This window comes from Myotis lucifugus, unplaced genomic scaffold, assembly GCF_000147115.1.
Source record: "Myotis lucifugus unplaced genomic scaffold, Myoluc2.0 scaffold_14, whole genome shotgun sequence".
In the NCBI taxonomy this organism is placed as follows: Eukaryota; Metazoa; Chordata; class Mammalia; order Chiroptera; family Vespertilionidae; genus Myotis; species Myotis lucifugus.
In genome coordinates, this window is record NW_005871062.1 from 7,921,404 (window position 1) to 7,948,586 (window position 27,183).

Here is a 27,183-nt window from a genome sequence, read left to right on the forward strand (position 1 = left end):
GAACCCCGAAAACGGAGTGGGCCTCTTGAGCCCTTGGGCGGGTCGCGGGATTCCCCAGGCCCGCACCCCCTCCCCAACCGCCGGGGTAGGCGAGCAGCGGCCGACGCCACCCCCATTCCTCCCCTCCACCTCCCCCCTCCCCTCCCCCACTCCCACCCCCGGCGCGCAGAGCAGGCGGGTTCCGGCGCCAGGTCTCCTCCGGTCGGTCGCGGTCGGAGGCCCCAGGCCCCAGTGGGACGAGTGCGCGGGGACAGGGTGTGTTATATTTCCACCTCTTCAGTCACTCGGTGCCAATCCACGCATCCCTAAAAGCCTGTGCGTCTCCTCAGGAGGAAACGGCTCCTTTAACCTGGGGCGGGAGCGCGGCGGACCGGAAGTGACGTGCGCACCCGCGAATTCCCGCCCTGCCCTGCGCCCGCCCCTCCGTGGCGGGAACTGAGGCGGCTGTGCCGACGGTGGCAGATCAGTCGCCGTGTCCGGCCGCTCGGGGCTCCCTGAGCCTCATATTTTCAGGTTGGGGAACGGAGCTAAGACTGCGACACCGCCTCGTCCCTTCACCGTCTGGGAACCCCGGGAACCCCAGGAACGAGCCGGCAGCGTCCTCGCTCCGGGGTCGGGCGGCTGGAAGGCCCAGGCGGTGGCCCGGGAAACGCGCGCGGAAGAGCGGGGGGATCACAGGTGAACCAGCTGGAGAGCCCGGCGAAGGCCCGCCTTCTCCCCCGCTCCACTCCCGCGCCCGCCATGCCCCTGGGCTGGCGCGCACGGAGCTGGAACCCGCTGCGGCCCGGCTACCTCCTACCCCTTCGGCACATGGAGGCACAGAACGGCATCTTTCCGAGTCCTACTCTGGGATGTATTGCTGTAGAGCAGCCCGTGGCGGGGATGGAGGAATTCCACACATTGCAAACCTTAGCTGTTCACAGATATTAGCGTTGTGTTTTGTTTGAGGATATGCCCGCATGCCAACCACAGAGCTACGTGTTTGCACAGTTCTTTGATTTAACTCAGTTATGGAATAGGCCTTAGCTCCTTGTACAGGAGGGGAGCCTGTGTCTCAGATGGTAATTCAGTCACCAAATATTATGGAGCATCAGTCATGTACCAGTCAGTGCACCAGGCCTTGGGGACACAGCAGTGAAAAATACAGAATGGCCACTAACGCTGGGAATTTTCAGGCCAGCTAAGGATGCCTTTCTTTCCCTAAAAAACGTACTTCTGTTTACTTGATTGTTAATAGTGGTTATCTCCTGGGTGAGATTTTGCATGCATTTTTTAAACTCTGGCTTTTCTGCAATGTTTTCATTTCTTCAAATGAGCAAAAACAGCTATTTCCATTTTAACAACAGACTCCGGGATGGTAGGACTCCCCCCAGGAAAAAAAAAAAGCCGCTGAGTCCTAGCTGGTTTGACTCAGTGGATAGAGCGTCGGCCTGAAGGGTCCCGGGTTCGATTCCAGTCAAGGGCCCATGCCCTGGTTTCGGGCTCGATCCCCAGTGGAGGCGGGGGGCGGGGGCATGCAGGAGGCAGCCATCAATGATTCTGTCATCATTGATGTATCTCGCTCCCTCTTCCTTCCTCTCTGAAATCAACGTTTAAAAAAAAAAAAGCCTCTGAAGCCTGTAATTGGCGCTGCCAGTAAAACAGCCCCTTGAGTGGAGCTCTAGCTTCTGCCCTCCCATCCCCCCAAGTGGAGGTTCTCGTTTGTGGTCCCAGCACGCCTAATTGCTGAGCCCATTCCAGAGTCTGAACTGGAACTAGCCCATGATCGAAAGGGAAGAGGCTATAGAGGTCCATGTAGAGTTGGGCCATTAATGACATCATCTTTATCAAAAAGTTTGGAACTCAGATTTTTCTGACATAAGACTTATCTTTATTCTGTCACCTCCTCACTGTAAATATATTCTGATTTCCCTAAGCACTGTGACCTCTTTTATGTCCCTGCAGCCTTCAGCACAATGCAGTCAGAGGGTGCTAGGTCATGGGGTTGGTGTTCTTTATTAAATAAGTAATTATTGAATATCTTTGCACAAGGTTAAGTGCACTTTCAAGTGGTACTTCTTCATAATGGTTTCAAAAGAGCTTTTCTTTTTCTGTCTTGCACCTGGTCAGGGTGAAGTAACCATGCAGGCATTTTTAAAAGGCACATCCATCAGTACTAAACCACCGTTGACCAAGGATCGAGGAGTAGCTGCTACTGCTGGAAGCAGTGGAGAGAACAAGAAAGCCAAACCTGTTCCATGGGTGGAAAAATAGTAAGAACTCTTGTGTTTTTGTTGACATTGTTAATAATTACATTTCTAATTCCTTTTTTTTTTTTCTTAATAGGGGATGATTTGCTTGGTTTAGATGTTGTCCTTAAAAATCACACAAGGATGTAAGTCGTAGAACCTTGGTACTGAAAGGTACCTTAGAATGATCTAATTTAATTCCCTTATTTATGAACTAAGGTCTTCTGTATAACTCAGGTCTGTGGTTTTAGGGGCCAGGATACATACAGCATTGAAGAAAACATAATTTTTTTTATAAGCCAGCTTTTGATCAGGAGTTCTACTTAAGTTCAAGTAATCTATTCCCCTTTCATTACTAATAGGTGGAAATTGTTGAGTTTTTTTTTTTACACGTTTTTGGCAAAAACAACACTTGAAGTCACACTTAAATTTCAATCAGCTAAGTAGTAGTATGACAAATAGTAGTGTAACTCCGGGTGTAGCCTCAATTACCAAGGGTTTGCAGATTGCTTATAGACCCTAAAGGCCCTCATGTTTTGTTTGGCACCGACAATTCTTTTAAAAACGGCAAGTTTCACATAAAAATCTAGATATTTTTAAATTAAAAAAATATATTATGCAAGGGGAGAAAAAAAAATCTAGATTTTCAGCTCCTCAGGAGATTAGGCAGCCTCTAGATGCAAATTCTCACCTAACAGCAGTTAGATGGACTTGGATACTGCTTCTCATTTTGGAAAGGTCATGTGTTCCTCAATTCACCATAGTCCCTATTTTCTCTTGCCTTATACTCTGCTTTCTTCACTCTTGTTGTCTACCTGGCCTCTGCAAGTATTTGAATAAAAAACTGGTTTATAACATACACTGGTTTTTCTAGAAAACATTATCTAACATGAAATTCCTGCGTGGCACTGATCCAAGTACTTAGAAAAATATGACTCAGAGAGTTTCAGATTAGTAAATTAAGCACAAAGCCTAATCTTAGGGTTGGAAGTATATCTGTTCGAGCTTCTCTTAAAATCACTAGTTAATGATTTAAGAAGAAAATTATATGTTATACTTCATATTGATTAAACTTATTTTCTTAGCTCTAAGTGAAGTGAAAAAATATGCATTATTGTGCAGTTAAGTAATGGAAAAAATTGATATTAACCAATTAACAATGTAATAACTATATTTATGTAACTGTATTAACCAAAATAGTTGCTTATCATGAAGTTACTAAATAGTTCTCTCTTTTCACCTGAAGTGCATGATCTTGTAAAAATATAATACTTTGGACCCTGGCTCAGTTGACTGGAGCATTATCCCGAGCGCCAAAAGGTTATAGGTTTGATTCCCATTCAGGGCACATACCTAGGTTGAGGGTTCAGTCTCTGGTTGGAGTGCACATAGGAGGCAACCAATGTTTCTCTCTCACATTGATGTTTCCCTCTCTTTCCTCTTCTCCCCCCTCTCTCTCCCTCCATTCCTATCTCTAGAAAAATCAATAAAAAAATATATCCTTGGGTGAGGATAAATATATATATATCATATTACTTTCTAGGCAAGTGTTCACTTTAAATTTTTAAGCACTTGGCATTTGTAGTGTAATAAAATCCTTTTAATTTTGGTAAGCATAACATGCAAATTATGTGTCTGAAAAGTGAAAAATTACTTCACTCCTTTAGTATGTATTTGTTTAAGGCACAAATGGCGTTTCCACCTACTTCCAATTATGAAAGTTTCTCATTACCATTATGAGAATTATCATCAGTATTTTAGCAAAAAGAACACTTGGAAACTTCTCTGTGGCTACTATAATATACAAAATAACCATTGTTGTTGTTTTTTTTACAGTCGTCCAAAATGTGTGGATGAAGTTGCTTTCCAGGAAGAAGTGGTTGCAGTACTGAAAAAGTCTTTAGAAGGAGCTGATGTGAGTAGCAGATGATGTTTAATGTCATTGGGAGATTCAACCTCTTCCTTTATAACCTCCAACCCCTTTAAATACTATGATATGTATACAGCGGGGCCTTGATGACTGTTTGTACAATGGATGATTAGTTCAACAAGTATTTGTTGAGCATCTCCAATTCTATCCTATGGCATTGTTATATAGTACTCAAGTATAGACCATTGAGCAAGACAGACTGGATCTCTTTGCTCATGAACTTTTATTTTGGTAGGGAACAACAGAGTAAACATAGAAGCCAAATAAGTAAGAGAATTCTAGGTAACGATATGTGCTGTAAAGAAGAGTCAAGAGTTTCTGTGAAAGTATAATTTCTCTGGTAGTTACAAAATTGTCACAGGGCAATTTTGTACAGCATAGGAAATATAGTCAATAATTTTTTATGGTGCCATATGGGTACTAAACTTATGGGGGAGGGATCACTTCTTAAATTATATAAATGTCTAACCATGATGCTGTACATCTGAAACTAATATAAAATAATATTGAACATTAACTGTAACTGAAAAAGAAAAAGTATAATTTTTCACCTAATTTTAGGATTTGGTTTGAACTACCATACAAAAAAAGAGCATTTAATTCTGCTTATAGCATTGTGTCTCCTACTGTGATGAGTAGGATAAAATGTCCTTGAGTGACTTGTATTTTAGATCAGCGGTCGCCAACCAGTGGTCTGCAGACCACTGGTGGTCCGTGAGGTCTGAAAGGTTGGTTACCACTGCTTTAGATTATTCAGAGACAAACTAAACCCATATAAAGAATTAGCAGTTTAGGGACATACGTAATACTTTCAGCAATAAAGATTTAATTTAAAAAATTTAGCAGTTTAAAATTGCATATGATAAAGTGCTTTAAGAACTCAGTGGAAGAAACCAAGATGGCGGCATAGGTAAACACCGGAGATTGCTGCCTCGCACAACCACTTAAAAAATACAACTAAAAGACGGAACGGACATCATCCAGAACCACAGGAAGGCTGGCTGAGTGGAAATTCTACAACTAGAAGGAAAGAGAAAAGCATACTGAGACTCAGAGGAGGTGCGGTGCGGAAGTAAAATACAAAGGTGCGGAGGTGCATGCGGAGAGGGCTGGTGGCTGAGGACACGATTGTCTTTTTCAATTGGGAGGGAGTCTCAAGCTCTGAGCTCCAGTTCCGGGCGAGTCTCTGGGGACCCAAACTCATACTGGAGAAACGGGACTGTCTGGCATCGGTCGTAACTCGAGGGCAGCTTTCTCTCGGAGGCACTCGCAGCAATTGCCGGGTCCTCTGAGGGCAGGACTGAGAGCAGCCATACTGCTCGCTCCTCCCGCCCTGTTGATCTCCTGGGACCCCGCCCCGCCCAAGCCCTGCACGGAGGCTTTTGCATATGAAAGGCCTGGCCCTTTGTAATCTGAAAATTACTTAACAAACTGCAGCTGGCCCAAGGCCCCAGGGCAACTTGCATTGCTTTACAGCTGGCTTCTGCTGGGTAGCCTCAGGCAGAGGCTAGATTAGCACCTCCTTAGATCCAAGAGCCAATGTACCCAGTGGTCAGAGTGGGACCATCCAATTACAACTCCTCAGATCCATAAGGGACACACTCAGGGGGCAGACTCAGTGAGCACCAAAGCCCCACTGAAGCAAGTCTTGCCCCATAAGGGTGTTCTTCAGCACAGAAGTTCTCCCACCGTAGACACAGCTGATTCTCACAGCCAATTGGCCTGGAGGTCAATTCCTCCCAGTGTTACCTACAACAATCAAGGCTTCACTACAACAAGACTGTGCACAAAGCCCACAAGGGGGTGCAACAAGAGTGTCTACCTCAGGTAATTGGAGAGGCTGAGCCACTGGGCCCTATAGGACACTTAGCACAGAAAGTCACTCTATCGACACAGCGAAGCATAAAAAATGCCGAGACAAACAGGACACAAATGACAGAAATGGAGGAAAGCAAACTACTGGATATAGAGTTCAAAACTACACTTTTAAGGTTTTTCAAGAATTTTCTAGAAACCGCCGATAAACTTAATGAGACCCTCAAGAAATCTAGTGAGACCCTTGAGGTTATGAAAAAGGACCAACTAGAAATTAAGCATACACTGACTGAAATAAAGAATATTATACAGACTCCCAACAGCAGACCAGAGGATCGCAAGAATCAAGTCAAAGATTTGAAATGCGAAGAAGCAAAAAACACCCAACCAGAAAAGCAAAATGAAAACAGAATCCAAAAATACGAAGATAGTGTAAGGAGCCTCTGGGACAGCGTCAAGCGTACCAACATCCAAATTATAGGGGTGCCAGAAGAAGAGAGAGAGCAAGATATTGAAAACCTATTTGAAGAAATAATGACAGAAAACTTCCCCTACCTGGTGAAAGAAATAGACTTACAGGTCCAGGAAGCGCAGAGAACCCCAAACAAAAGGAATCCAAAGAGGACCACACCAAGACACATCATAATTAAAATGCCAAGGGCAAAAGACAAAGAGAGAATCCTAAAAGCAGCAAGAGAAAGACAGTCAATTACCTACAAGGGAGTACCCATACGACTGTCAGCTGATTTCTCAACAGAAACTTTGCAGGCCAGAAGGGAGTGGCAAGAAATATTCAAAGTGATGAATACCAAGAACCTACAACCAAGATTACTTTATCCAGCAAAGCTATCATTCAGATTTGAAGATCAGATAAAGAGCTTCACAGATAAGGAAAAGCTAAAGGGGTTCATCACCACTAAACAAGTATTATATGAAATGCTGAAAGGTATCCTTTAAGAAGAGGAAGAAGAAGAAAAAGGTAAAGATACAAATTATGAACAACAAATACACATCTATCAACAAGTGAATCTAAAAATCAAGTGAATAAATAATCTGATGATCAGAATAAACTGGTGATTATAATAGAATCAGGGGCATAGAAAGGGAGTGGACTGACTATTCTTGCGGGGGTGAAAGGGGTGTGGGGGATGAGGGAAGAGACTGGACAAAAATCGTACACCTATGAATGAGGACAGTGGTGGGAGGGCAAGGGCGGAGCATGGGAGGGGAACCAGGTAGAGGGAGCTATGGTGGGAAAAAAGAGGAACAACTGTAATAATCTGAACAATAAAGATTTAATTTAAAAAAAAAGAACTCAGTGAAGGAAGAGAAAAAGTTACAGATGAAAGTGGTATTTGGTTTTTGCTTTATTCCCACGATTGGCTTCCTTCCTCGTAACCTGGCTGCTTTGAAGTAGAGATTCTTTTGGTTTTTGCTGCCATTGTTTTCTTCCTGGAATTACAGTACAACAATGCATATTTTGAAAGAAGTTATATTTCATATTTTTCTTGCCATAGCCAGTGTTGCTCAGAGGTTAGAGCAGCAGCCAGCACACCGAAGGGTCATGGATTTGGTTCTTGGTCAAGGGCAGGTACTTGGGTTACAGGTTTGATTCTGGCCCCGGTCAGGGGGCAGCGTGTGGGAGGCAAGTGATTAATGTCTCTCTCACATCAATGTTTCTCTCTCTCTGTTTCCCCTCACCCCCCTCCCACCTTCGTCCCTTCCACTCTCTCTAAAAATCAATGGAAAAAATATCCTTGGGTGAGGTAGGAGAAGTGGTGAGCAGATCATGGATGTCCTTAAAGATTATGGTAAACCAGTCGATTTCTTTGTCTGCTTCTGTTTTCCTACATGCGAGTATGAAGCCAGTGAATAGTTTTAAGTAACAAGCAGGGTAACATTGATTTGGGTGAAGAATGGATGGGAAAGGGTGGAGGTTAGGGGTTAGGCAAGAGTAGAAGCAAATAAACTACTGCCCAGTTTCCTATGTGCAATTATTTCCCTACATGAAAGGACATAGTGAAGAATGTACAGTTTTGTAAGAGAGCTCATTAGAAATTTTTACATTTATTAATCTGTACCGCAGATCAATTGCCTGCTTTATAAGGAGCCAAGCTAGCTATACTTAAGGTATAAAAGAAGATAACCAGTTATTTAACCTTATCCTTCTTTCTCTAGTGAATTCTCCTTGATATATGCAGGCATCCTACAGAGTACATGATCATGATGTGGAGTACTGCCTGGCATTTAATAGATGCTTAGTTCTTTTAACCTTTCTGTTTTTGCAATCTCAGCTCATTCAAAGCCCTAATATGTTTTTTCACTCCTTTTTCCTCAGTATTGGCCAAATCCAATTACTCCTTCATTCTATTTCCACTTTGAAATAACTGACATCTTTATCAAGTATAAAATCTTGCCTAATGCTGAGCAAAGGGGTGGAACAGGGACCTGGCAAAAGCCTGGGGTTCTGAAATAAAAGGTTTCTAATTTCAGCTTTGAAAATTCCACCTAAGTAAATTAGGAATAGAACAATCATAAATATGATTCAATTTAAGGTATTAGAAAAACATATTGGGGAAGAAGTCATCTATCTTCTATATATATATATAAAAGACTAATATGCTAAGTGTGCCTCCTACCTTCCAACTGGTCGCTATGATGCGCACTGACCACCAGGGGGGCAGTTCTCAGGTGACACACCCCAAAACCAGAGAGGAGGAAGCCCAATTCCTCCAGGGGCAAGCAATTCCACCTTAGGCCATAGGTTATGTTGTTGCTGGGACACTGTTGGCCCTGAATCTGGTTTACTGCACACTTGCCACTTGCATTTGCGTTCCACAGACTGTACAACAGCAACTTTACAGAGTGCCCTCTCGCACTCCGGTGCCCCTTGGGATGTCAGAGAGTTGGTTTCGGCCCGATCCCCGCATGCCAGGCTGAGGGACCCCACCTGCCGGAGGGACTTCGCTCACTCCACAGACACTGGGGAGGGACCGTGGAAGGTTGGCTCCAGGGCGTGTTGGCCTGTCTCTCCCAGTCCCGCCCTGCCAGCCACCTTCTAATTAATTTCCTTTCAACTTGCACGAATCCATGCACTGGGTCACTAGTAGTATTATATGGAAAAGCAGGATTTAGAACTGAATACTATGGTACCAGTTATATTAAGAAACCTGTTTATTAAGATACTATAGACCCAATACACAAATTCATGCAAGGGGCTCGGCCCTCGCAGCCACAGCTGGCCCTTGCAGCCCCGGCTTCATCTGGAATGTTGTCCGGACGGTCCTTCGGCTGTCCAGTCTAGTTAGCATATTAGCTCTTTATTATATAGGATATGTACCCTCTCAATTGGGGAAATTACTGCAGTGTTCCAGACATTTTCAGTCTTCCTTTATTTGTGCCAGAGTACAATTTAAAAATAATTTCATTTCTACAGCTCCCCAATCTCCTGTTTTATGGGCCACCTGGAACTGGAAAAACATCCACTATTTTGGCAGCAGCGAGGGAACTCTTTGGGTAAGTTGAAATATCTTTTTTTTTTTTAGACTTGACACTGAAAATCTCTGGTACTGTTTTTCTTTCTCTAAAAATTTGCATTTGGTTTTTCTGTGAAATTGTTGGGTTTGTTTTCATTACTGAATTTTTTATTAATCCAGTGGGTTGATTTCCAGTTCCCCTGCTCCAATAAATTTGCTTGCCTACATCTTTTGTGACCTTCATTCTGAACCTTATTCAGTGTTTGAATATATTACACACAGGGAGCCCCATGAGATAGATAGATAGATAGATAGATAGATAGATAGATAGATAGATAGATAGATAGATGATAGATATTTTAATCCTTATTTCAGAGAGGAAGGGAGAGGGAGAGAAACATCAATGATGAGAGAGAATCATCGATCGGCTGTCTCCTGCACGCCCCCCACTGGGGATCGAGCCCGCAACCTGGGCATGTGCCCTTGATCAGAATCAAACCCAGAACCCTTCAGTCTGCAGTCCAATGCTCCATCCACTGAGCCAAACTGGCAAGGGCTTATCACTATTTATTATGATTTTGGGCCCAGAAAACCCAGCCTGTCTCGTCACATTGATAATTTCTTTTCTTTTAATTAAATCTTTATTGTTCAGATTATTACATTTGTTCCTCTTTTTCCCCCCATAACTCCCCTCCTCCCAGTTCCCGCCCCACCCTCCACCCTCACTCCCCACCCACTGTCCTCATCCATAGGTGCACGATTTTTGTCCAGTCTCTTCCCTCATCCCCCACACCCCTTTCCCCCCCTACAAGAATAGTCAGTCCATTCCCTTTCTATGTCCCTGATTCTGTTATAATCACCAGTTCATTCTGTACATCAGATTATTTATTCATTTGATTCTTAGATTCACTTGTTGATAGATGCATATTTGATGTTCATAATTTGTATCTTCACCTTTTTCTTCTTCTTCCTCTTCTTAAAGGATACCTTTCAGCATTTCATATAATACTGGTTTGGTGGTGATGAACTCTTTTAGCTTTTCCTTATCTGTGAAGCTCTTTATCTGACCTTCAATTCTGAATGATAGCTTTGCTGGATAAAGTAATCTTGGTTGTAGGTTCTTGGCATTCATCACTTTGAATATTTCTTGCCACTCCCTTCTGGCCTGCAAAGTTTCTGTTGAGAAATCAGCTGACAGTCGTATGGGTACTCCCTTATAGGTAACTGAGTTTCTTTCTCTTGCTGCTTTTAAGAGTCTCTCTTTGTCTTTTGCTCTTGGCATTTTAATTATGATGTGTCTTGGTGTGGTCCTCTTTGGATTCCTTTTGTTTGGGGTTCTCTGCGCTTCCTGGACCTGTAAGTCTATTTCTTTCACCAGGTAGGGGAAGTTTTCTGTCATTATTTCTTCAAATAGGTTTTCAATATCTTGCTCTCTCTCATCTTCTGGCACCCCTATAATTCTGATGTTGGTACGCTTGAGGCTGTCCCAGAGGGTCCTTACACTATCTTCGTATTTTCGGATTCTTTTTTCATTTTGCTTTTCCGGTTGGGTGTTTTTTGCTTCTTCGCATTTCAAATCTTTGACTTGATTCTTGCGATCCTCTGGTCTGCTGTTGGGAGTCTGTATAATATTCTTTATTTCAGTCAGTGCATGCTTAATTTCTAGTTGGTTCTTTATCACAACATTGAGGGTCTCATTAGATTTCTTGTAGATCTCATTAAGTTTATCGGCAGTTTCTAGAAAATTATTGAAAGACCTTAAAATTGTGGTTTTGAGCTCCAATTCTGACATCTGTGTCCTGTTTCTTTGTCTCTGCATTTTTTATGCTTTCTTGGTGCACCCCCTAGTGGTCTTTGTGTGCAGTCTTGTTGTAGTTAAGCCTTGATTGTTGTAGGTAATTGCTACTTGACCTCCAGGCCAACTGGCTGTGCGAATCAGCTGTGTCTGCAGTGGGAGAACTACTGTCCTTTAGGGAGGTGCAAATCTAGCCTTTGCCTGAAGCTATCCGGCAAATGCCTCTGTGCAGGGCTTGAGCGGGGTGGGTCCCCGGGTATCAAAAGGGCGGGTGGAGCAAGCAGTTATGGCTGCTCTCGGTCCTGTCCCCAGGGCTCTGCCTCTCAGAGTCCCAGCAACTGCTGCAAACCTTGAAGAGAAAGCTGCCTTCGAGTTCTGACCGAAGCCAGACAGTCTCGCTTCTCCCGTTTGAGTCTGGGTCCCTAGAGACTCGCCCGGAGTTGGAGCTCAGAGTCTGAGGCTCCCTCCTGATTGAAACAGACAACCGAGCCCTCGGCCGCCAGCCCGCTCCGCATGCACTCCGCACCTTAGTATTTCACCTCTGCACTGCGCCTCCTCTGAGTCTCGGTATGCTTTCCTCTTTCCTCCTAATTGTAGAACTTCCATTCAGCCAGCCTTCCTGTGGTTCTGGATGATGTCCGTTCCGTCTTTTAGTTGTATTTTTGAAGTGGTTGTTCAAGGCAGCAAACTCCGGCGTTAACCTATGCCGCCATCTTAAAATACCACATCGATAATTTCATCACACTCTTAATTACTGCGTTAATATGTTTCGTATGATCAAATCTGTTGTGTCTGATGCTACTGACCACACCTCCTCTTGAGTTCCTTCTTGCACTGGCTTTCCTAGGCCCTGCCTCTGGAGTGGCTGGACCAGATTCTTACCCTCAGGCATCCTGAGTGTAAGCAGAGTGTATGGTCGCCGATACAGTATGATTCTAGGTATAGCAGAAAATCTCTGTGAGCCACCTTCCTAGAGTCCTCTTCTTAGATTCTGTCTTGGCTTAGCCAACCATTGTTTAGGAGCCCTCTACCAAGAAAGATATTAGCCTGGGTCTGATACCCATGCAACATGCTCCAATATAGCAAAGATATCTTTTTGGAAAAATACTTAGGAAAAATAAAACAAATTTAAATCTAGTTTTTTTATTAAAAGTATGTATAAATAAGTAGAAAAATTACTAGAAGGAACCTTTCAAAATAGTGCTTTGGGTGTGCCAGTTGTTTTAATTATCTTTTGATTTCTCAGATTTCCCTACAGTGAACTACTTTTAATAATTTTCTTAAAAACTCACTTTAAGCCCTTGCCGGTTTGGCTCATTGGATAGTGTCAGCCTGCAGACTGAAGGGTCCTGGGTTCGATTCCAGTGAAGGGCACATGCCCAGGTTGGGGGCTTGGTCCCCAGTAGGGGGCGTGCAGGAGGCAGCCCATCCATGGTTCTCACTCATTATTGATGTTTCTATCTCCCCCTTCCTCTCTGATAGCAATACAAATATAATAAATAAATAAACTCACTTTAACCATTTGAGTCCCAAGCAGCGCAATTGCGCTGCTTGGTATTTCTCGACATAAAATAAAGCAAGCGCTATCACGCTGTTTGGGTCTTTTCGTACTCATTTAGAGAAAGCGCGGTTGCGCTGTTTGGGATTCTTCGACAGTGTTTTTTCAATACCCCCTGGGACTCAAACGAATCGTATGTTTTCTCGACATAAAATCTCAGCAGCGCAATCGCGCTGCTTGGGACTCAAACGGTTAAAATAACCATTCATGTTTTAATCTAGTAATTTTATGTATAGCAAGCTACCCTATGGAAATAATTCAAAATGTACTGTATTGCAGCATTATTTAAAATTGCAATATACTTAAAACTAAACGTCTAACAATAGAAGGATGCTAAATAAGTAAATGGTGGTACAATTTTAGGATGAAATGTCATATAGCTATTAAAATGGCATTTCGGGAGCTTCACAGCTATAAAAATAGTATTTTGATTGGTTGCAAGATGGCAAGATGATTATGATACAATACAAAGTGGAAAATTGATTTAAAATTTTATATATTATGTGATATTGTTTACCTATATTTTTTAAAAAGCATGGAACAAAGCCAAAATGTTAACTGCATGTCTCTGCAAAAGAGATAATACAGAAACAATTGTGTACCTTCTATCCATATTGTTTAGTAGGTGGATTTTAAACTACTGCAAGATGTGCAAATGTTAAAATGTGGTTAAACCTCAGTTACTTACATGCTCTATGACATTTCATATTTGCTTCATTTTTACATAGGCATGAACTTTTTCGATTAAGAGTTCTTGAGTTAAATGCATCTGATGAACGTGGAATACAAGTAGTTAGAGAAAAAGTGAAGAATTTTGCTCAATTAACTGTATCAGGAAGTCGTTCAGAGTAAGTTTCTCTTCTCCATACCATGTCATTGTATTGTTTAAAATACATATATCTGCCAAATTTACAACTTTTTTCATATTGGATCATATTTTTATCTACATTATTTAAAGCCAGAAATAAACTTTCCGTTATAATTAATTTTGTTTAGCTGTCAAGGGTTTTCCACTGATATTTTGTCTAAGGAGTATTTATTAATTCAAATGTGATAGTTGGGTGGTGCACACATAACAAAAATCCTGCTTTTGCTATTGTGTTATTTTTAAAAAGTCAACTATCTTAAGCTTCAGTGTATATTTCATAGTAGGGTGACCGTATAAGTTCTTGTCCAAACTGGGATGCTTTTAGAATGAAAAAGGGGGTATCTATAATAATAAAAGTGTAATAGGCTAATTAGACCAGAGTCCTTCCAGACATCCTTCGGTCCTTCTGGATGAAGCCGGGGCTGTGAGGGAAGCCCGGGTCCTGGGTACCTGCCAGAAGCTGGAGGGAAGCCCAGGTCCCGGGTGCCTGCTGGCAGCTGGAGGGAAGCCGGTGCAGGCAGTTGGGGGAAGGAAGGCCTACACTTGCATGAATTTCGTACATTGGGCCTCTAGTTAAATAGGACTGCCCTAAATTAAACAGGGTTGTTTAGCCAACTACTTATACTCCTCAGGTGGCAAAGTTTCAAGATTAAATTTTTGGTTCCTGGCATATATTTAAATTTATATCAGAGCACACATTAAGAATTTATAGGAAGTGAATGACTAATTTTTTATATCCACCTTGAATTGACAATGCATATAAATCATATCTGATAAGGCACTTATATCAAGAATATATGAAGAACTCTTACAACTCAATAATAAAAAGACAACCTAATTTTAAAATGGGCAAGGTATGTGAATCAACAGTACTTCAAAGAAGATACACAAATGACTAATAACACATGAAAACATCATCCACATCATTATCCATTAGAGAAATGCCATTCAAAACCATGATGAGATGCCACTTTACACTCACCAGGATGGCTATAATAAAAAATACAGAACATAATAAGTATTGGCAAGGATGTGGAGAAATTGGAACCCTTATACATTGCTGGTTGTAAAGTAAAAAGATTCAGCCACTTTGAAAAGTTTGGCTAGAAGTTAAACATAGTTTTACCACATGACCCAGTAATTCTACTCCTATGTATGTACCCACAAGAAATGAAAACATGTCTATTCAAAACATGTACACAAATGTTCATAACAGCATTATTCATAATGGTCAAAACATGAAAATGACCCAAACACCCATCAACAAATGAATGGACAAATAAAATGGAGTATATCCATTTGCCATATTATTTAAAAGGAATGAAGTAATAGCACTGCAATAGGGATGAACCTTGAAAATATGCTAAGTGAAAGAAGTCAATCATAAAAGACAACATGTTAGGTTGACATCCTATGATTCCATTCATATGAAACTAGAGGCCCTTTGCATGGATTCGAGCACCGGTGGGGTCCTTTGGCCTGGCCTGTGGGGATAGGGCTGAAACTGGCTCTCTGACATCCCCTGAGGGCTCCTGGATTGCGAGAGCATGGTTCTCCAGTGAGGCATCCGGGAATCGGTCTCCCTCCTCTCTGTTTCCAGGTGCATCATTCGAGAACTGCTGCTGCCAAGTCACCGCAGCTTGGCAGCTCATATGTTGAGCATCTGCCCCCTGGTGATCATTACTGGTCAGACAGTCACTTAGGCTTTTATATATAGAGATGTCCAGAATAGGCAATTTTGGAGACAGAAAGTAGAGATCATGATTGCCTGTGGCTGAGTTGGGAGAGGAGTAATTCTTCTTGGGCATGAGACTTTTCTTTGGGAGGATGAGTATGTTATAAAATTAGATTGTAATGATGATAGGTGAATTATTACTCCTATGTGTTTCTCTGAATCAGTGGGAAGCCATGTCCTCCTTTTAAGATTGTGATTCTGGATGAAGCAGATTCTATGACCTCAGCTGCTCAGGCAGCGTTAAGACGTACCATGGAGAAAGAATCTAAAACCACACGATTCTGTCTCATCTGTAATTATGTCAGTCGGTATGTATATTGCCTTAAAGATAGATGCTAGGCAGCCTTATTTTGCTAACCCTCAGTTAAGGAGAGAAAAAAAAAAATCAATGTTTCAAGCCTACATTAATATCTCCTTCATCAAATCTTGATAAAAATGAGTTCTTTGGGGGAAATCCTTCTTTTAGACACTGACTTGTTTTGTCCAATATTTTATAGAATAATTGAACCTCTGACCTCCAGATGTTCTAAATTCCGCTTCAAACCTCTGTCAGATAAAATTCAACAGCAGCGATTACTAGACATTGCTGATAAAGAACATGTCAAAATAAGCAATGAGGTAAGTACTAATTATTAGTTCTTGTACTTACTAATTACGTTGATGAATGCATATGAAGAGGCCCTGAAAGGAGTCATGTGTGTTGCTTCAATTTCTGATGCCAATTCTTCAGGCAAAATTAAGCTAAATGAACAATTGGAATGTATAGGAATTACAGATTTAGTCTTTCTGTTACTATTAGCAATTTATTATCTATTAGTATTTTAGAGACCCAAAACTGGGGCAGATTTCATACATTTAATGCAAATTCTGCAGCAACAAATCTCTATAATGACAAGATTTTAATCTCCTAGCTAATAACTCCAAAAACTTATTTGGTATGAAATTCTGATACAGTGATAGAATATATAGGCCTTTTATTCATTATAACAGAATTCAACCATAATTTGAATTTTCTTTATGTAATCAAAAAGGTATGATGAGAAGTATTGAACATCTCTGCAATTTTCAAAGGCAAGAGATCTCTATCCTTCCATTGGACTGAAGCTGTCTCCATGAATTCTGCCACTATAGGACTAATAATATTCCCTCAAAAATTGAAATAAATTTCATTTCTCCCCAGTAACTCTTGGCTAAAATATAGTGCTTTTCACTTTATTAAGATCAAAAAACTTTAACTGGTCATCATAGGTAAAAAACACACAAAAACACTTTTTCTTTTCAGGGACTGTCTTGTCTTGTTCAAGTATCAGAAGGAGACTTAAGAAAAGCCATTACATTTCTTCAAAGTGCTACTAGATTAACAGGTGGGAAGGAGGTCACAGATAAAGTGATCACAGACATTGCTGGGGTAAGAACATTAGTTATTCTGAAATTCTTTTAGGCAGCTTTTAGAAAATTTTCACCTAACAAGTATATATAGAATGCTTTGTTATGTGCTTAGTCCACTCAGGGTGCTGTAACAAAATACCAGACTGAGTGGCTTACAAACTATAGAAATTCATTTAATAGCTCTGGAGTCTGGGAAGTCCAAGGTCAAGGTGCCCAGATTCTGTGTGGTGAGGACCCACTTTCTAGTTCTTGGACTCCTAATTCATAGCTGGCTTGCATCTTCCTATGGCAGAAGGGAGCTCCCTGGGCCCTTTTATGACACTAATCCCATTCATGATGGCTTCACCCTCATGACCCCATCACCTCCCAAAGGCCTACCTCCAAATATTTTAGGGATTTTTTTTTTCAACATAAATTGGGGAGGAGGTTACATTTAGTCTATAGCATGTGCCAAGTACTGCGCTAGGAACAGTACTAAGTATGCTGCAGGGATCTTTATTGTTTAAACTAGTACAGATGTCCCATACCTCCAACATCCATCCCCCCCTCTGATGTCTTTTCTTATAAATGTCGTCCATTCTGACAAAGGTCATATAATAAAGGCACATGCATTTTCAACTTTAAGAGAAATCTTTTGTTAAAGAAAATAGAGGGCCACACCGGTCTTTGAAGACTCCTTTCAGGCTTTATTGCATTTTCATACCATAATTAAACAGCATTAGTCCCTTTTTTCTGGGCACTAGGCATTATTTAAACCAATCTCTCTAGAGGCATCTTTCCTTGGAGAAAAGGCACTTCCCTTAAAATGACTTTAACCACTGCTTTGAGGAATGACAGCCACTAGGATGTCAGCCACTGTTAAAACCAGAAAGCCCAAACTTGAGAATATTTTCAAGGATTTTAAAAGTAATGTATCAACCTTATTGCATTGTAGTGACTGGACTAATGTATTGGCATAGCCACCTGAAGAGCATATTTAAATTTCAGGTCCAGTACTTTTTTCTGGATCACCTGTCAGCTCAGAATTGAGTATAAGGCTTGGAGAAGACCCTTTTCCAGTTCCTTGCCTTTTCAACTCTGGATTGACTTATCAGGATAGCAGCTGTCAGCTTTATGTCATTTGTTAGGAAATGTCCTTTTACACAGTGAAGCAACCAAGCATGAACAGAAGGGAGTGGGCACAGGCTTGGCAGTTATGTCCAAACTGCCTTCCCCCCAAAATTATCTTTTTAGGTAATACCAGTTGAGACAGTTGATGGAATATTTGCTGCATGTCAGAGTGGCTCTTTTGACAAGCTAGAAGCTGTGGTAAAGGTAAAAGTTTAAGTTACTTTACTAACTTTGGGGAAGAGAAAATTAAATGTTGACACCATGTAATTTTGTTACAGGACTTAATAGATGAAGGTCATGCAGCAACTCAGCTTGTAAATCAACTTCATGATGTAGTTGTAGAAAATGATGCTCTTTCTGATAAACAAAAGTCCATTATTACAGAAAAACTTGCTGTAAGTAGGCACCTTTGCACATTTCAGCAAGACTTCTACCTAAAAGGGACAATTATCTAACCTTTTTTCTTTTTCTTGTAGGATGTTGACAAGTGTTTAGCAGATGGTGCTGATGAACATCTGCAATTGATTAGCCTCTGTGCCATTGTGATGCAACAGTTAACCCAGAATTGTTAAAACCATATTCAATTCATACTGTTTTACAATAAAATAATGAAAGCACCTTTAAAGTGAATATACAATTTATTTAACATTCAAACTTCATTAAGACATGTGCAATATGGCAATTTTACTGGGGGGTTAACCCTACCTAGGATATGATTGCTTGCTGGGGCTTAGCAACAGGGTCCAGTTCACACTTAGCACTAATTAAATACTTTATTGAATAAATACAATACCAAACAAAATGCATTCAAATGCTTCCTAAAAAAAAAAAAATCAATTTTAAAGGCCTTCTATTCAGGCTAATGACAAACACAATAAAGGCAGATAAGCTAGTTTAACATAATTGGCTGATTTTATACAGCACTTATATCTTTTAGTCCACAAGTATATTATTAAATGATAGAGAACATCTAATACAACCATTTCTACATAACTAGGAAATAAATTTCTAAGAAAAAAAGATTTTACAGACCCCATCTTTTGTACCCAACCCCAACAGTCTAACTCTAGAGGATAAAGCCAATGACTCTCCTCACAAGAGCTCACGACTAAAGTCGCTTTGCTATCAAAATCTGTATTTCTGATCCGTTATGAGCATTGAGACAAGATTCAAATATTCCCAAAGAAAGAAGCACAATGCACGTTGTGATCGCCTAGTCAGCAACAGCGAGCACTGCATTCAAAACTATCTCATCCCGGGAATTAAATAAGGTCAGCCACATTCATTGGCATTTCCTCCACTGTAGTATTGTAGAAAGTCTCAATGTCACGAAGAATCCTCTTGTCTTCTTCAGTAACAAAGTTTATAGCCACACCTTTCCTCCCAAATCGACCCCCTCTGCCAATTCTGTATAAGAAAAGAAAACAGCAATTAGAATGTTACTTCTAACAAAGCATGAGTTACTGAACATGATGATCCACTTGTTAACCATCAGCTGCTGTTTACTTATCAAGGTTATAGTTCGTGCTTCTAATTGGAGCACTATCTGCTAATCAATATCTAGAGGGAAAAAAATCTTCCTTTGCAGTTAGTGCCAAAAGGATTCAAAGCTTGTCTGGCTGCAAAATGAGATTTTATCAGATGCCTTGAGCATTGTTATTTTTAAAGCAGATGACAGTATTGTGTTTGGGGTAGTGAAATTAAAAAAGCCCATACCAAAGTGGGCCAGCCAAGAGCAGAAGTCAGCCTGGGACAGATATAAACACACCGGGATGAAGCAAAAAAGAACAGTTATATAATCCATATCGGCGCACTTCTGGAACTGTAAACTGTAAACACAAATGCTGCACGGTTAACTATTGTCTAAGCTTACAACTTTTTCCAGTGGGAAAACAAGTATTTGGTATGGTAACCCAAACTCATCACTGCTTTTTGCTCAGTTTCACACGTTATAACTCAAATTACTCAAACGTGTTTACCTCCAAAGCAACTTTCTACCTTCCTGATAGAAACCAGACAATATAAAACCACCTAATAGGCTAATATACAAAAATGCCTTGGCTGGAGCAACTTAAAATATAAAATAATCATTGACAAAAGAAAAACAAATATAAATACCGACTCGCTCTTTATTCAAACAGTGTGCTGTTTCGCTTATGATTCCACGTCCTAAATTACGTCAACGCCGTTTCTGAGTGCCATCTCGTCATCAACTGCTGCTATCGACTCCTGTTTTTAAAAAGTCTTTTTTTACATCATATAACAAAGTACAATTCAATTTATTTAGGGATAAAGCCACTATAACTAAACCAGGGACCGCTCAAATTGCTACCAGACAACACCAAGAAAATCCCAACTATAATCACCAAGAAAGCACATGGACACACAAGAGCATCACAAAAAATAAAGCTCAAAAATAATCTAAGACCAACAGATCTAAAACTAAAACAATCTAATCCATAGGTATGAAAGTCCACAATTTGGACAATGTTTGCAATTGTTTTCCCACTGCATGACCAATGTTCCCAAGTACAATTTTTAATTTCATCTTACCAATTTGACACTGTCTACTGAATCAGTTCCCTGACTTGAAGTTACCTTTCAGATAAATCATTAGAAAATACATGAGCTCATTTTACCAATACAGTAACAATCAAGGTGCCATCTACTCACCTGTGAATATAGTTTTCACGATTGGTAGGTAGATCATAGTTTATAACCAATGACACTTGTTGCACATCAATCCCACGAGCCTGAAATACAATGGTATGGTATTAAAATTCTAGTTGATAAACTAGAGACTTAAGTAATGTAGGCCACAAAATAGTAATGGGCTATATGTTTAGTGATATAGTCCACTGTGGAGTGTGGTCTTTATTCTCCCAAAGAGCCTAAGGTGGTAAAGGTTATTAAAAAACCTTCACCCAAAATAAAACTTTTGGTAGATCAAAACGAGCAGCTAAGATTTACTTACCAACAAGTCAGTAGTGATCAGAACACGGCTTGACCCTGATCGGAATTCCCTCATGATAACATCTCTTTCCTTCTGGTCCATGTCACCATGCTGCAAATTAACAAACCTTCATTCAAGAATCACCAGTCAGTCAATATTTATTTTAACAATTATGTATGAGACCAAGCGTCCCTGGCTGCTACAGGAGTCTAGCAGACAGGTATAGTTAAGAAACAACTTTATTTTGAGCAGGGGGAACGACAACACAGCACTTAACAGCTATATTGTAGTCTGAATCCTGCTTTAATAAGAGAAGACATTGTAATTACCACTATTAGAGAACACCTCTTACCAGAGCAGAAACTGTGAAGTCCCTGGCATGCATTTTCTCAGTGAGCCAGTCCACTTTGCGCCTTGTATTGAGAAAAATAACGGCCTGTGTAATCGTCAGTGTCTCATATAAGTCACAAAGTGTGTCCAACTTCCATTCCTACAATATTTCAAAGAAAAAGTTAAGTCATTAAAATTTTGTTTCCAACTTACAATGAAAAATTCGCTGTTAGGCTAATCAGAAGACATGTTGCACCAAATTTTAAGACAAAGGACACTGGACATTAAGAAAGAGGTCCACCCCAGTCTTTATCATCTAGTGCAGTTACTTTTCTTCTTGTGTGTACTCTGCTAGCATTATTACAAAAACCAAGATGTGATCCTAGTTTCTGCAATTTTAGCACAGTGCTTATACAAGAAGGTCAAAAATCTGGCTACAGTTTTTATGTTTAGTAATTAGACAAGTTACCTCTCTTTCAACATTAATATAAAACTGTTTGATTCCTTCAAGGGTCAATTCTTCCTTTTTCACCAGAATTCGAATTGGATCTCTCATAAATTTTTTGGTCACCTCCAACACATCAGTTGGCATAGTGGCAGAAAGCAACACAACCTTAAAAAAAAATAACAACAAAAGGATGTTATCACACAAGTTGTTAGCTGAACTTTTACAATACTCAAAAAACCATGTTTGAGGCCAAGCGTCTCTGCCTAGCTATGGAATTGTGCTAGACAGAGATAGTATGCATCAATTGCTTTAAGCAGGGGGAACGACAATAAAACACTTCAGTTGTATTGTAACAGTTCCTGCATTAAAAACCTGCCCTCCAGCTATTGGAGGGCGTGAAATAAAGCTCACCTGAATACTTGTATTTAGTTTTTGGAAAATCTCATAGATTTGATCCTTAAATCCCCGGCTCAACATTTCATCTGCTTCATCCAAAACAAACATTTTGATCCATTTTGGAGCTGTTAAAAAGAAAATCATACTATCATCCCTAAATTCTCAAGTTTTATTATAGTAAAAAAGTTTATGCTCAATTGACAGCAACACTTACAAAGATATCTTCTGTTTAGCATATCAAACACTCTCCCTGGTGTACCAACAACAATATGTGGTGCTTCCGCCTGCAGTTTTTGCATTTCATTGCGAACATTGGTTCCACCAATGCAGGCATGACAAGTTGCTCCCATATAGTCTCCAAGTGCCAGAATGACCTTTTGGATCTAAAAGGCAAACAGAATTACAGATTGTGACTAAACTTCCAAAGCATAATGGCAAATATGTGGTCTACACACAGCTTTTATGCATGCATAGCACTTAACTACTTCTAAGCTCAAAATGAAGACTGATCTAACTGCTTGGAGGTATAATTCCCTTGAAATGTCTTGTGCCTTGTCAAACTTGGGATCCTATTGTCCCAGGTACCTGCTGGATGAAGAACTAAAAACATGTCCTTTATTCTCCATTGTGTAGGGAGCCATAAATAGTGGGCCACACTCTGCAATTACAGCTACAACAAATCATTGCTACATTAATTTTCCCCAAAGGGCAGTGACATTGACCTCAATAAAGCCTACAGTTTTATTAGCAATGTGTACTTCAAAGCCTGTATTAGCAGTGAGTCTTGAAAACATATCATGCAAAAAGATGCATCACAAACTAGTAACATGTCACTGCAGTTTTCATGTTGCACAACTGCATTCAAACTTAAAATTGAGACCAGATCTAGTCCACCCTGAACAGAAAACTTTAGTTTCTCCATCTGTTATATAACCCTGCAAACCATACTTGCTCAAAAACTCCCTGCATGCATGGACAGTTAAAAGGAGGTTTCTGATAAGACCAATTTATACTGTTTTGAATTCTTCAGTTGTGAAACCTGAAACCTATGCAACACGCAAGCAGTTTTTTTAACTACACTATCAATACCTGTTGTGCCAGTTCTCTGGTGGGGGCCAATACTAGTGCTTGGGTCTCCTTGAACTCAATCTCCAACTGTTGCAGGATGGAAATAGCAAATGTGGCTGTCTTGCCAGTACCTGACTGAGCTTGAGCAATCACATCATACCCTAAAAAAAGTAGGATACATATTTACCGATCCCACATCAAACCGTCACTTCTAGTTTACACTATGTATTCCATTTGGAACATGAAATATGCCCAAATAATCAAGTGATCAGCAATGAGTATTCTCTTCATTTCAGGTCAGTCCCGAAAGATGATTGCCATCATTTCACTTTAAGGAATACAAGTAGGTAGGTACTAGTCCCCCAGACTATTTGCCCTTTTATAATGCAGGTCTATGTAAAACAATGCTTCGCTGTGATCAAGTGCCAACGAATTCTTTTACCTTTAATACAAGGAATAATAGCTCTCTGCTGAATAGCTGAAGGCTTCTCAAAACCATAAGCATAGATGCCCCGGAGAAGAGACTCCTTTAAATTCATATCGTCAAAGTTATCAACAATCTCATTCCAGTTGCTCTATAAAAAACAAACATTTAAAACGGAATAAATAGGATGACCAACCTCACCTCTCCACGGCTTCAAAATCCACACCCATTTCTTACCTCGATGACACCATCGGGTTCCATTCCCTCTGGGCCGCCATGTTCTCTGCGGACAGAAAGACCGCAGTTAGAGAACACCTTTCCAAGCCCCCGATCCGCACCTCAGGGAGGGGGCAGCCCTTCACCCCCGCTCCCGTCCGGTTACCCTCCCCTCCGCGTGTTCACTTCCTACTGAGAGAGCAAAGGAAGCTGATGGAGCAGGACACACCATTTATGCCCCGAGCGCCGCTGGCCGGCCAGCACGGCTGAGCGGTGACGGCCGGAAAAGCTCCCGGCGGACGGCCCTTCCCCCCAGCCCCGCGCTCGGGTCTCGGCGGCGGGCCGTCTCGCGAGAGCTCCACACGGCGAGCTCCGCCCCTTACAATGCGCAAGCCGGTGATTGACGCGGGCAAAGGCCTGGCCCGGGCTAAGCCAACGGTTCGCCGAGCCCCGTGGCCGGCCCGGTCCCGGCACCTCCCGGTCGTGGCCAGTGGGTGCCGCAGCCTCCCTCCCCCAACCTCCCTCCGCCCGCGGCGGTGGCCGCACGTAAAGCTTCAGGCCGGTTACACCGCACGGGACGCGGCCTGCGCCCCGGCCTTCACCAAACGTCAGTTCTGTGCGGCACGGCAGCGCCAGAAATCCAAATGGTCTTCGGGAAAAGCCGCCACACCACTCCATCTCCCTACCCTTGTCTCCCTGCAGTCCGTGGCCCTGCCCATCATGGAAGCTTCTCGAAGGACATAGGGGCGCCGTTCCCCGGGCCAACACCTATGAACCCGAGTTCCCCGCCTCCACGCCAGCCGCTACACCCCCCATGGCGCCGCATGACCTTCACCGGCGGGCACCGCGGGCAGCGCCGTACCTGTTATAGTCCGCGGAGCCACCAGACATGTTCCGAAGAGCCGCTCAGCGCCCGACTGAAAAGACAGCGGGGCCGCGCCACCCGTTTTTTATAGGCTCGCGACCGGAACCCGTTTTCTGCGGAGGAATTTTCCCGTCGCTCTTCGGTGAGCCACAAAATTGTGACCCTGGGAGCCTTACCTCCGAAAATATCCGAGGCGGGTCTGTGGGCAAACCCAGGTTGGTTGTTTCAAGATACTGCAGGGTCGCTGGAAATCGCGGGACGCCGAGGGAAGCTCGGGACTCTTTGCTCGGAGGCGGAAGAATATTGCAGCAAGCGGTGCTCGACCCGCGTTCCCCTCCCACCCTGCACCTACGGGGTTTCCGCGTCCCTGAAGCGGAGGCGCCGGGCCGGACCGGGAGGCGGAAGCCGGAGGCGCGCCGGGTGCAGGTGGCCCGACCTCCCCGGGGGTCCGTGCGCCGCGCCCGTCCTTGTCCGTGGCGCCCGGTGCCAGAGAGGCAGGCACCCCCACCCCGCGCCGCCCGGTTAAATAGCGATGGGAACAGGGCATTTAATTTGACCCTGAAGGGCTGCCTGGCCTTTAGCCCGGGCGCTTGATACCCATTCGGATAGGAAACGTGTAAAAGTCCTGCCAGGAAAGGCGGCCCCCAGCGCGTCCCGGAAAGCCCGGGTCCCCGCACTGAGCAGGGCGAGCGGGAGCGTGTGGCCGCGGCATCTGCAAGCGTCTCTAGGGAGCAGCCAACTCTCTTCCTCGCCTGTTGTTTCCGGTCTTCTCTAGCGCTCTTAATTTTCACCGTTGTGAGGAATGCATGATAAAATCATTTTAAACTTTTGTAAATGGATAATAGCGAAGGAGGAGTCATTTTCCTGACAATGAAGAAATTTAAGGGGGTGCTTCTGACGTACACAACTCCATGCTGTTTTGGGACGATGGGTTTTGATTCTGGTCTATCTAGGTCTGTTTTTTGAAGACGGAGTTTTAATTGCTTATTCGTAATGAATGTTGATTTACTGAAAGTGAGATCAATACAACACTTGCTGTTCAACTAAACTGCATGATTCTTTAAGTTCTAGAGGTTTTCAACTGTAGCCTCTTAACCCAGGCCTCTGGTAAAAACAATGTATCTACTCATGTAACTCTTAAATACAATCCTTCTCATGCTGCAAGATATCGCGAATATTCAGGAAAACATTTTCTCATTAATTCAGAAGACCAACCTAAAGTCTGAGACTGGAAATACTGATTCTTAATTTTCTATATTTGTTTATCATATTTATTACACATGTATTTTTAATTTATTTGTTTATTTATTTGTTTAAAAATTATTATCGTGCCAGGAACTGACAAAAACGAATACCACGATAAAAAAAGTGGACCTCAGTCTAGTAATGTGGTTCCTATCCATCTGCCTGTAATGTTCAAAGCTGGACATTTTCTGAGAATGAACGTGAGAGATCCTATTATCTCATCTAAAACTTACTAAAAAAATCTTCTGAGAACTAAGAAATCAATGAAAATACTAAATCAGCCCTAACTGGTTTGGTTCAGTGGATAGAGCATCAGCCTGCGGACTCAAGGGTCCCAGGTTCGATTCCTGTCAAGGGCATGTACCTTGGTTGCAGGCACATCCCCAGTAGGAGGTGTGCAGGAAGCAGCTGATTGATGTTTCTCTCTCATCAATGCTTCTAACTCTCTATCCCTCTCCCTTCCTCTCTGTGAAAAATCAATAAAATATATTTTTAAAGAATAATAATAACAAAAGAAAATACTGAATCAGAAAAGTGACCAACCAACCATTTAGTCTCACTTGAGTCTTTAGGCCCTAAAGACTCAACCTGTGGGTCTCGACCCCTTTTGGGGTCAAACGACCCTTTCACAGGGGTCATCTAAGACCATCGGAAAACACATACATAATTACATATTGTTTTTGTGATTAATCACTATGCTTTAATTATGTTCAATTTGTAACAATGAAATCGGGGGTCACCACAACATGAGGAACTGTATTAAAGGGTCGAGGCATTAGGAAGGTTGAGAACCACTGCTTTAGGGTATAATCAGTCACTCATAGGGTGAAATCAATCAATGATTAACAACTAATTGTTGACTGTTTTCTTTAGGTTTAGCCCTACTGTTAAATGCTGTGCAGGATTTCCAGTGTCTTAAGAGGAAATAATCAAGGGCTAACCTCTGGTTTAGGTCACAAATGTTGAAGTGATTTTAAGGTAAGAAAGCTCTATAATTCAAAATTCAGTGAAAATTCAGAACCCCATTGCCTGAATCCCTACAGTTTATTTCTAATGAATGCTGTGCTCACCACATTTGCTTATGCTTACTCAATAGCATTAATAAATAATAAATGAGTTAAAGATCTAAACACACAAGTTTTGCATATCAATGTAGAAGCACACTCTTTTATGGTTGAGAAAAATTTTTCTACTTACTCGAGATCTAAAATTAGATAGCCTTCTCAAAGTCAACCGTAAATGCTTCTTTGCTAACCTGGAGCATGTGAGGCCATTTATACTGCAAATGATGTTAAAAATCAGATTCTTTCCCCATATGAGCCACCTAGTTTAAT

The 27,183-nt window shown here is 41.8% G+C and overlaps 2 protein-coding genes and 5 non-coding genes across 14 annotated transcripts; 1 reads left to right on the top strand and 6 right to left on the bottom strand.

Annotated features, from left to right (window-relative positions):
- Positions 1–398: 398 nt before the first annotated feature.
- Positions 399–18,529, top strand: RFC4 (replication factor C subunit 4). Of its 5 annotated transcripts, none has more exons than XM_014452232.2 (11): positions 399–513; positions 2,110–2,252; positions 4,065–4,143; positions 9,410–9,489; positions 13,531–13,650; positions 15,570–15,713; positions 15,903–16,023; positions 16,688–16,813; positions 18,028–18,108; positions 18,183–18,299; positions 18,381–18,529. In XM_014452232.2, exons 2-11 carry the CDS (start codon positions 2,122–2,124, stop codon positions 18,474–18,476), a joined length of 1,095 nt encoding a protein of 364 aa, XP_014307718.1. In that variant the 5' UTR covers positions 399–513; positions 2,110–2,121; the 3' UTR covers positions 18,477–18,529. The 5 variants fall into 5 exon arrangements, with proteins under 5 accessions (XP_014307718.1, XP_014307719.1, XP_023606339.1 ...); XM_006084801.3 differs by having other exon boundaries at positions 409–678; XM_014452233.2 differs by lacking the exon at positions 16,688–16,813 and having other exon boundaries at positions 407–678.
- EIF4A2 (eukaryotic translation initiation factor 4A2) lies at positions 18,524–24,752 on the bottom strand. 4 transcript variants are annotated; one of them, XR_329749.3, is made up of 12 exons: positions 24,602–24,751; positions 23,761–23,806; positions 23,542–23,674; positions 23,121–23,260; positions 22,246–22,414; positions 22,047–22,156; positions 21,657–21,800; positions 21,210–21,347; positions 20,879–20,968; positions 20,578–20,657; positions 20,023–20,133; positions 18,524–19,311 (listed from the first exon to the last, which is right to left on the bottom strand). XR_329749.3 is itself a non-coding variant. In XM_006084799.3 (11 exons), exons 1-11 carry the CDS (start codon positions 24,628–24,630, stop codon positions 19,167–19,169), a joined length of 1,224 nt encoding a protein of 407 aa, XP_006084861.1. In that variant the 5' UTR covers positions 24,631–24,752; the 3' UTR covers positions 18,524–19,166. The 4 variants fall into 4 exon arrangements, 2 of the variants coding, with proteins under 2 accessions (XP_006084861.1, XP_023606338.1); XR_329750.3 differs by having other exon boundaries at positions 19,174–19,311; positions 20,027–20,133; XM_006084799.3 differs by lacking the exon at positions 20,023–20,133 and having other exon boundaries at positions 24,602–24,752.
- Positions 20,713–20,849, bottom strand: LOC111825140. Its single transcript, XR_002828261.1, has one exon. It is a non-coding gene; the product is annotated as a small nucleolar RNA SNORA4 (small nucleolar RNA).
- Positions 21,030–21,161, bottom strand: LOC111825135. The gene has a single exon (XR_002828256.1). It is a non-coding gene; the product is annotated as a small nucleolar RNA SNORA63 (small nucleolar RNA).
- LOC111825148 lies at positions 21,433–21,610 on the bottom strand. The gene has a single exon (XR_002828267.1). It is a non-coding gene; the product is annotated as a small nucleolar RNA SNORA81 (small nucleolar RNA).
- On the bottom strand, positions 21,875–22,000 carry LOC111825136. Its single transcript, XR_002828257.1, has one exon. It is a non-coding gene; the product is annotated as a small nucleolar RNA SNORA63 (small nucleolar RNA).
- Positions 23,362–23,430, bottom strand: LOC111825150. The gene has a single exon (XR_002828269.1). It is a non-coding gene; the product is annotated as a small nucleolar RNA SNORD2 (small nucleolar RNA).
- Positions 24,753–27,183: the final 2,431 nt, after the last annotated feature.

Bases quoted from the DNA above. Each gene is read 5' to 3' on its own strand.
- RFC4 (XM_014452232.2), top strand. From the start codon at position 2,122: ATGCAGGCATTTTTAAAAGGCACATCCATCAGTACTAAACCACCGTTG. The intron at 4,144-9,409 runs GTGAGTAGCAGA...TCATTTCTACAG, and splicing joins AGTCTTTAGAAGGAGCTGAT to CTCCCCAATCTCCTGTTTTA. The intron at 13,651-15,569 runs GTAAGTTTCTCT...TCTCTGAATCAG, and splicing joins GTATCAGGAAGTCGTTCAGA to TGGGAAGCCATGTCCTCCTT.
- EIF4A2 (XM_006084799.3), bottom strand. From the start codon at position 24,630: ATGTCTGGTGGCTCCGCGGACTATAACAG. The intron at 23,261-23,541 runs GTAAAAGAATTC...TACTTTTTTTAG, and splicing joins TATTATTCCTTGTATTAAAG to GGTATGATGTGATTGCTCAA. The intron at 22,157-22,245 runs GTAAGTGTTGCT...TCTTTTTAACAG, and splicing joins GCTAAACAGAAGATATCTTT to CTCCAAAATGGATCAAAATG.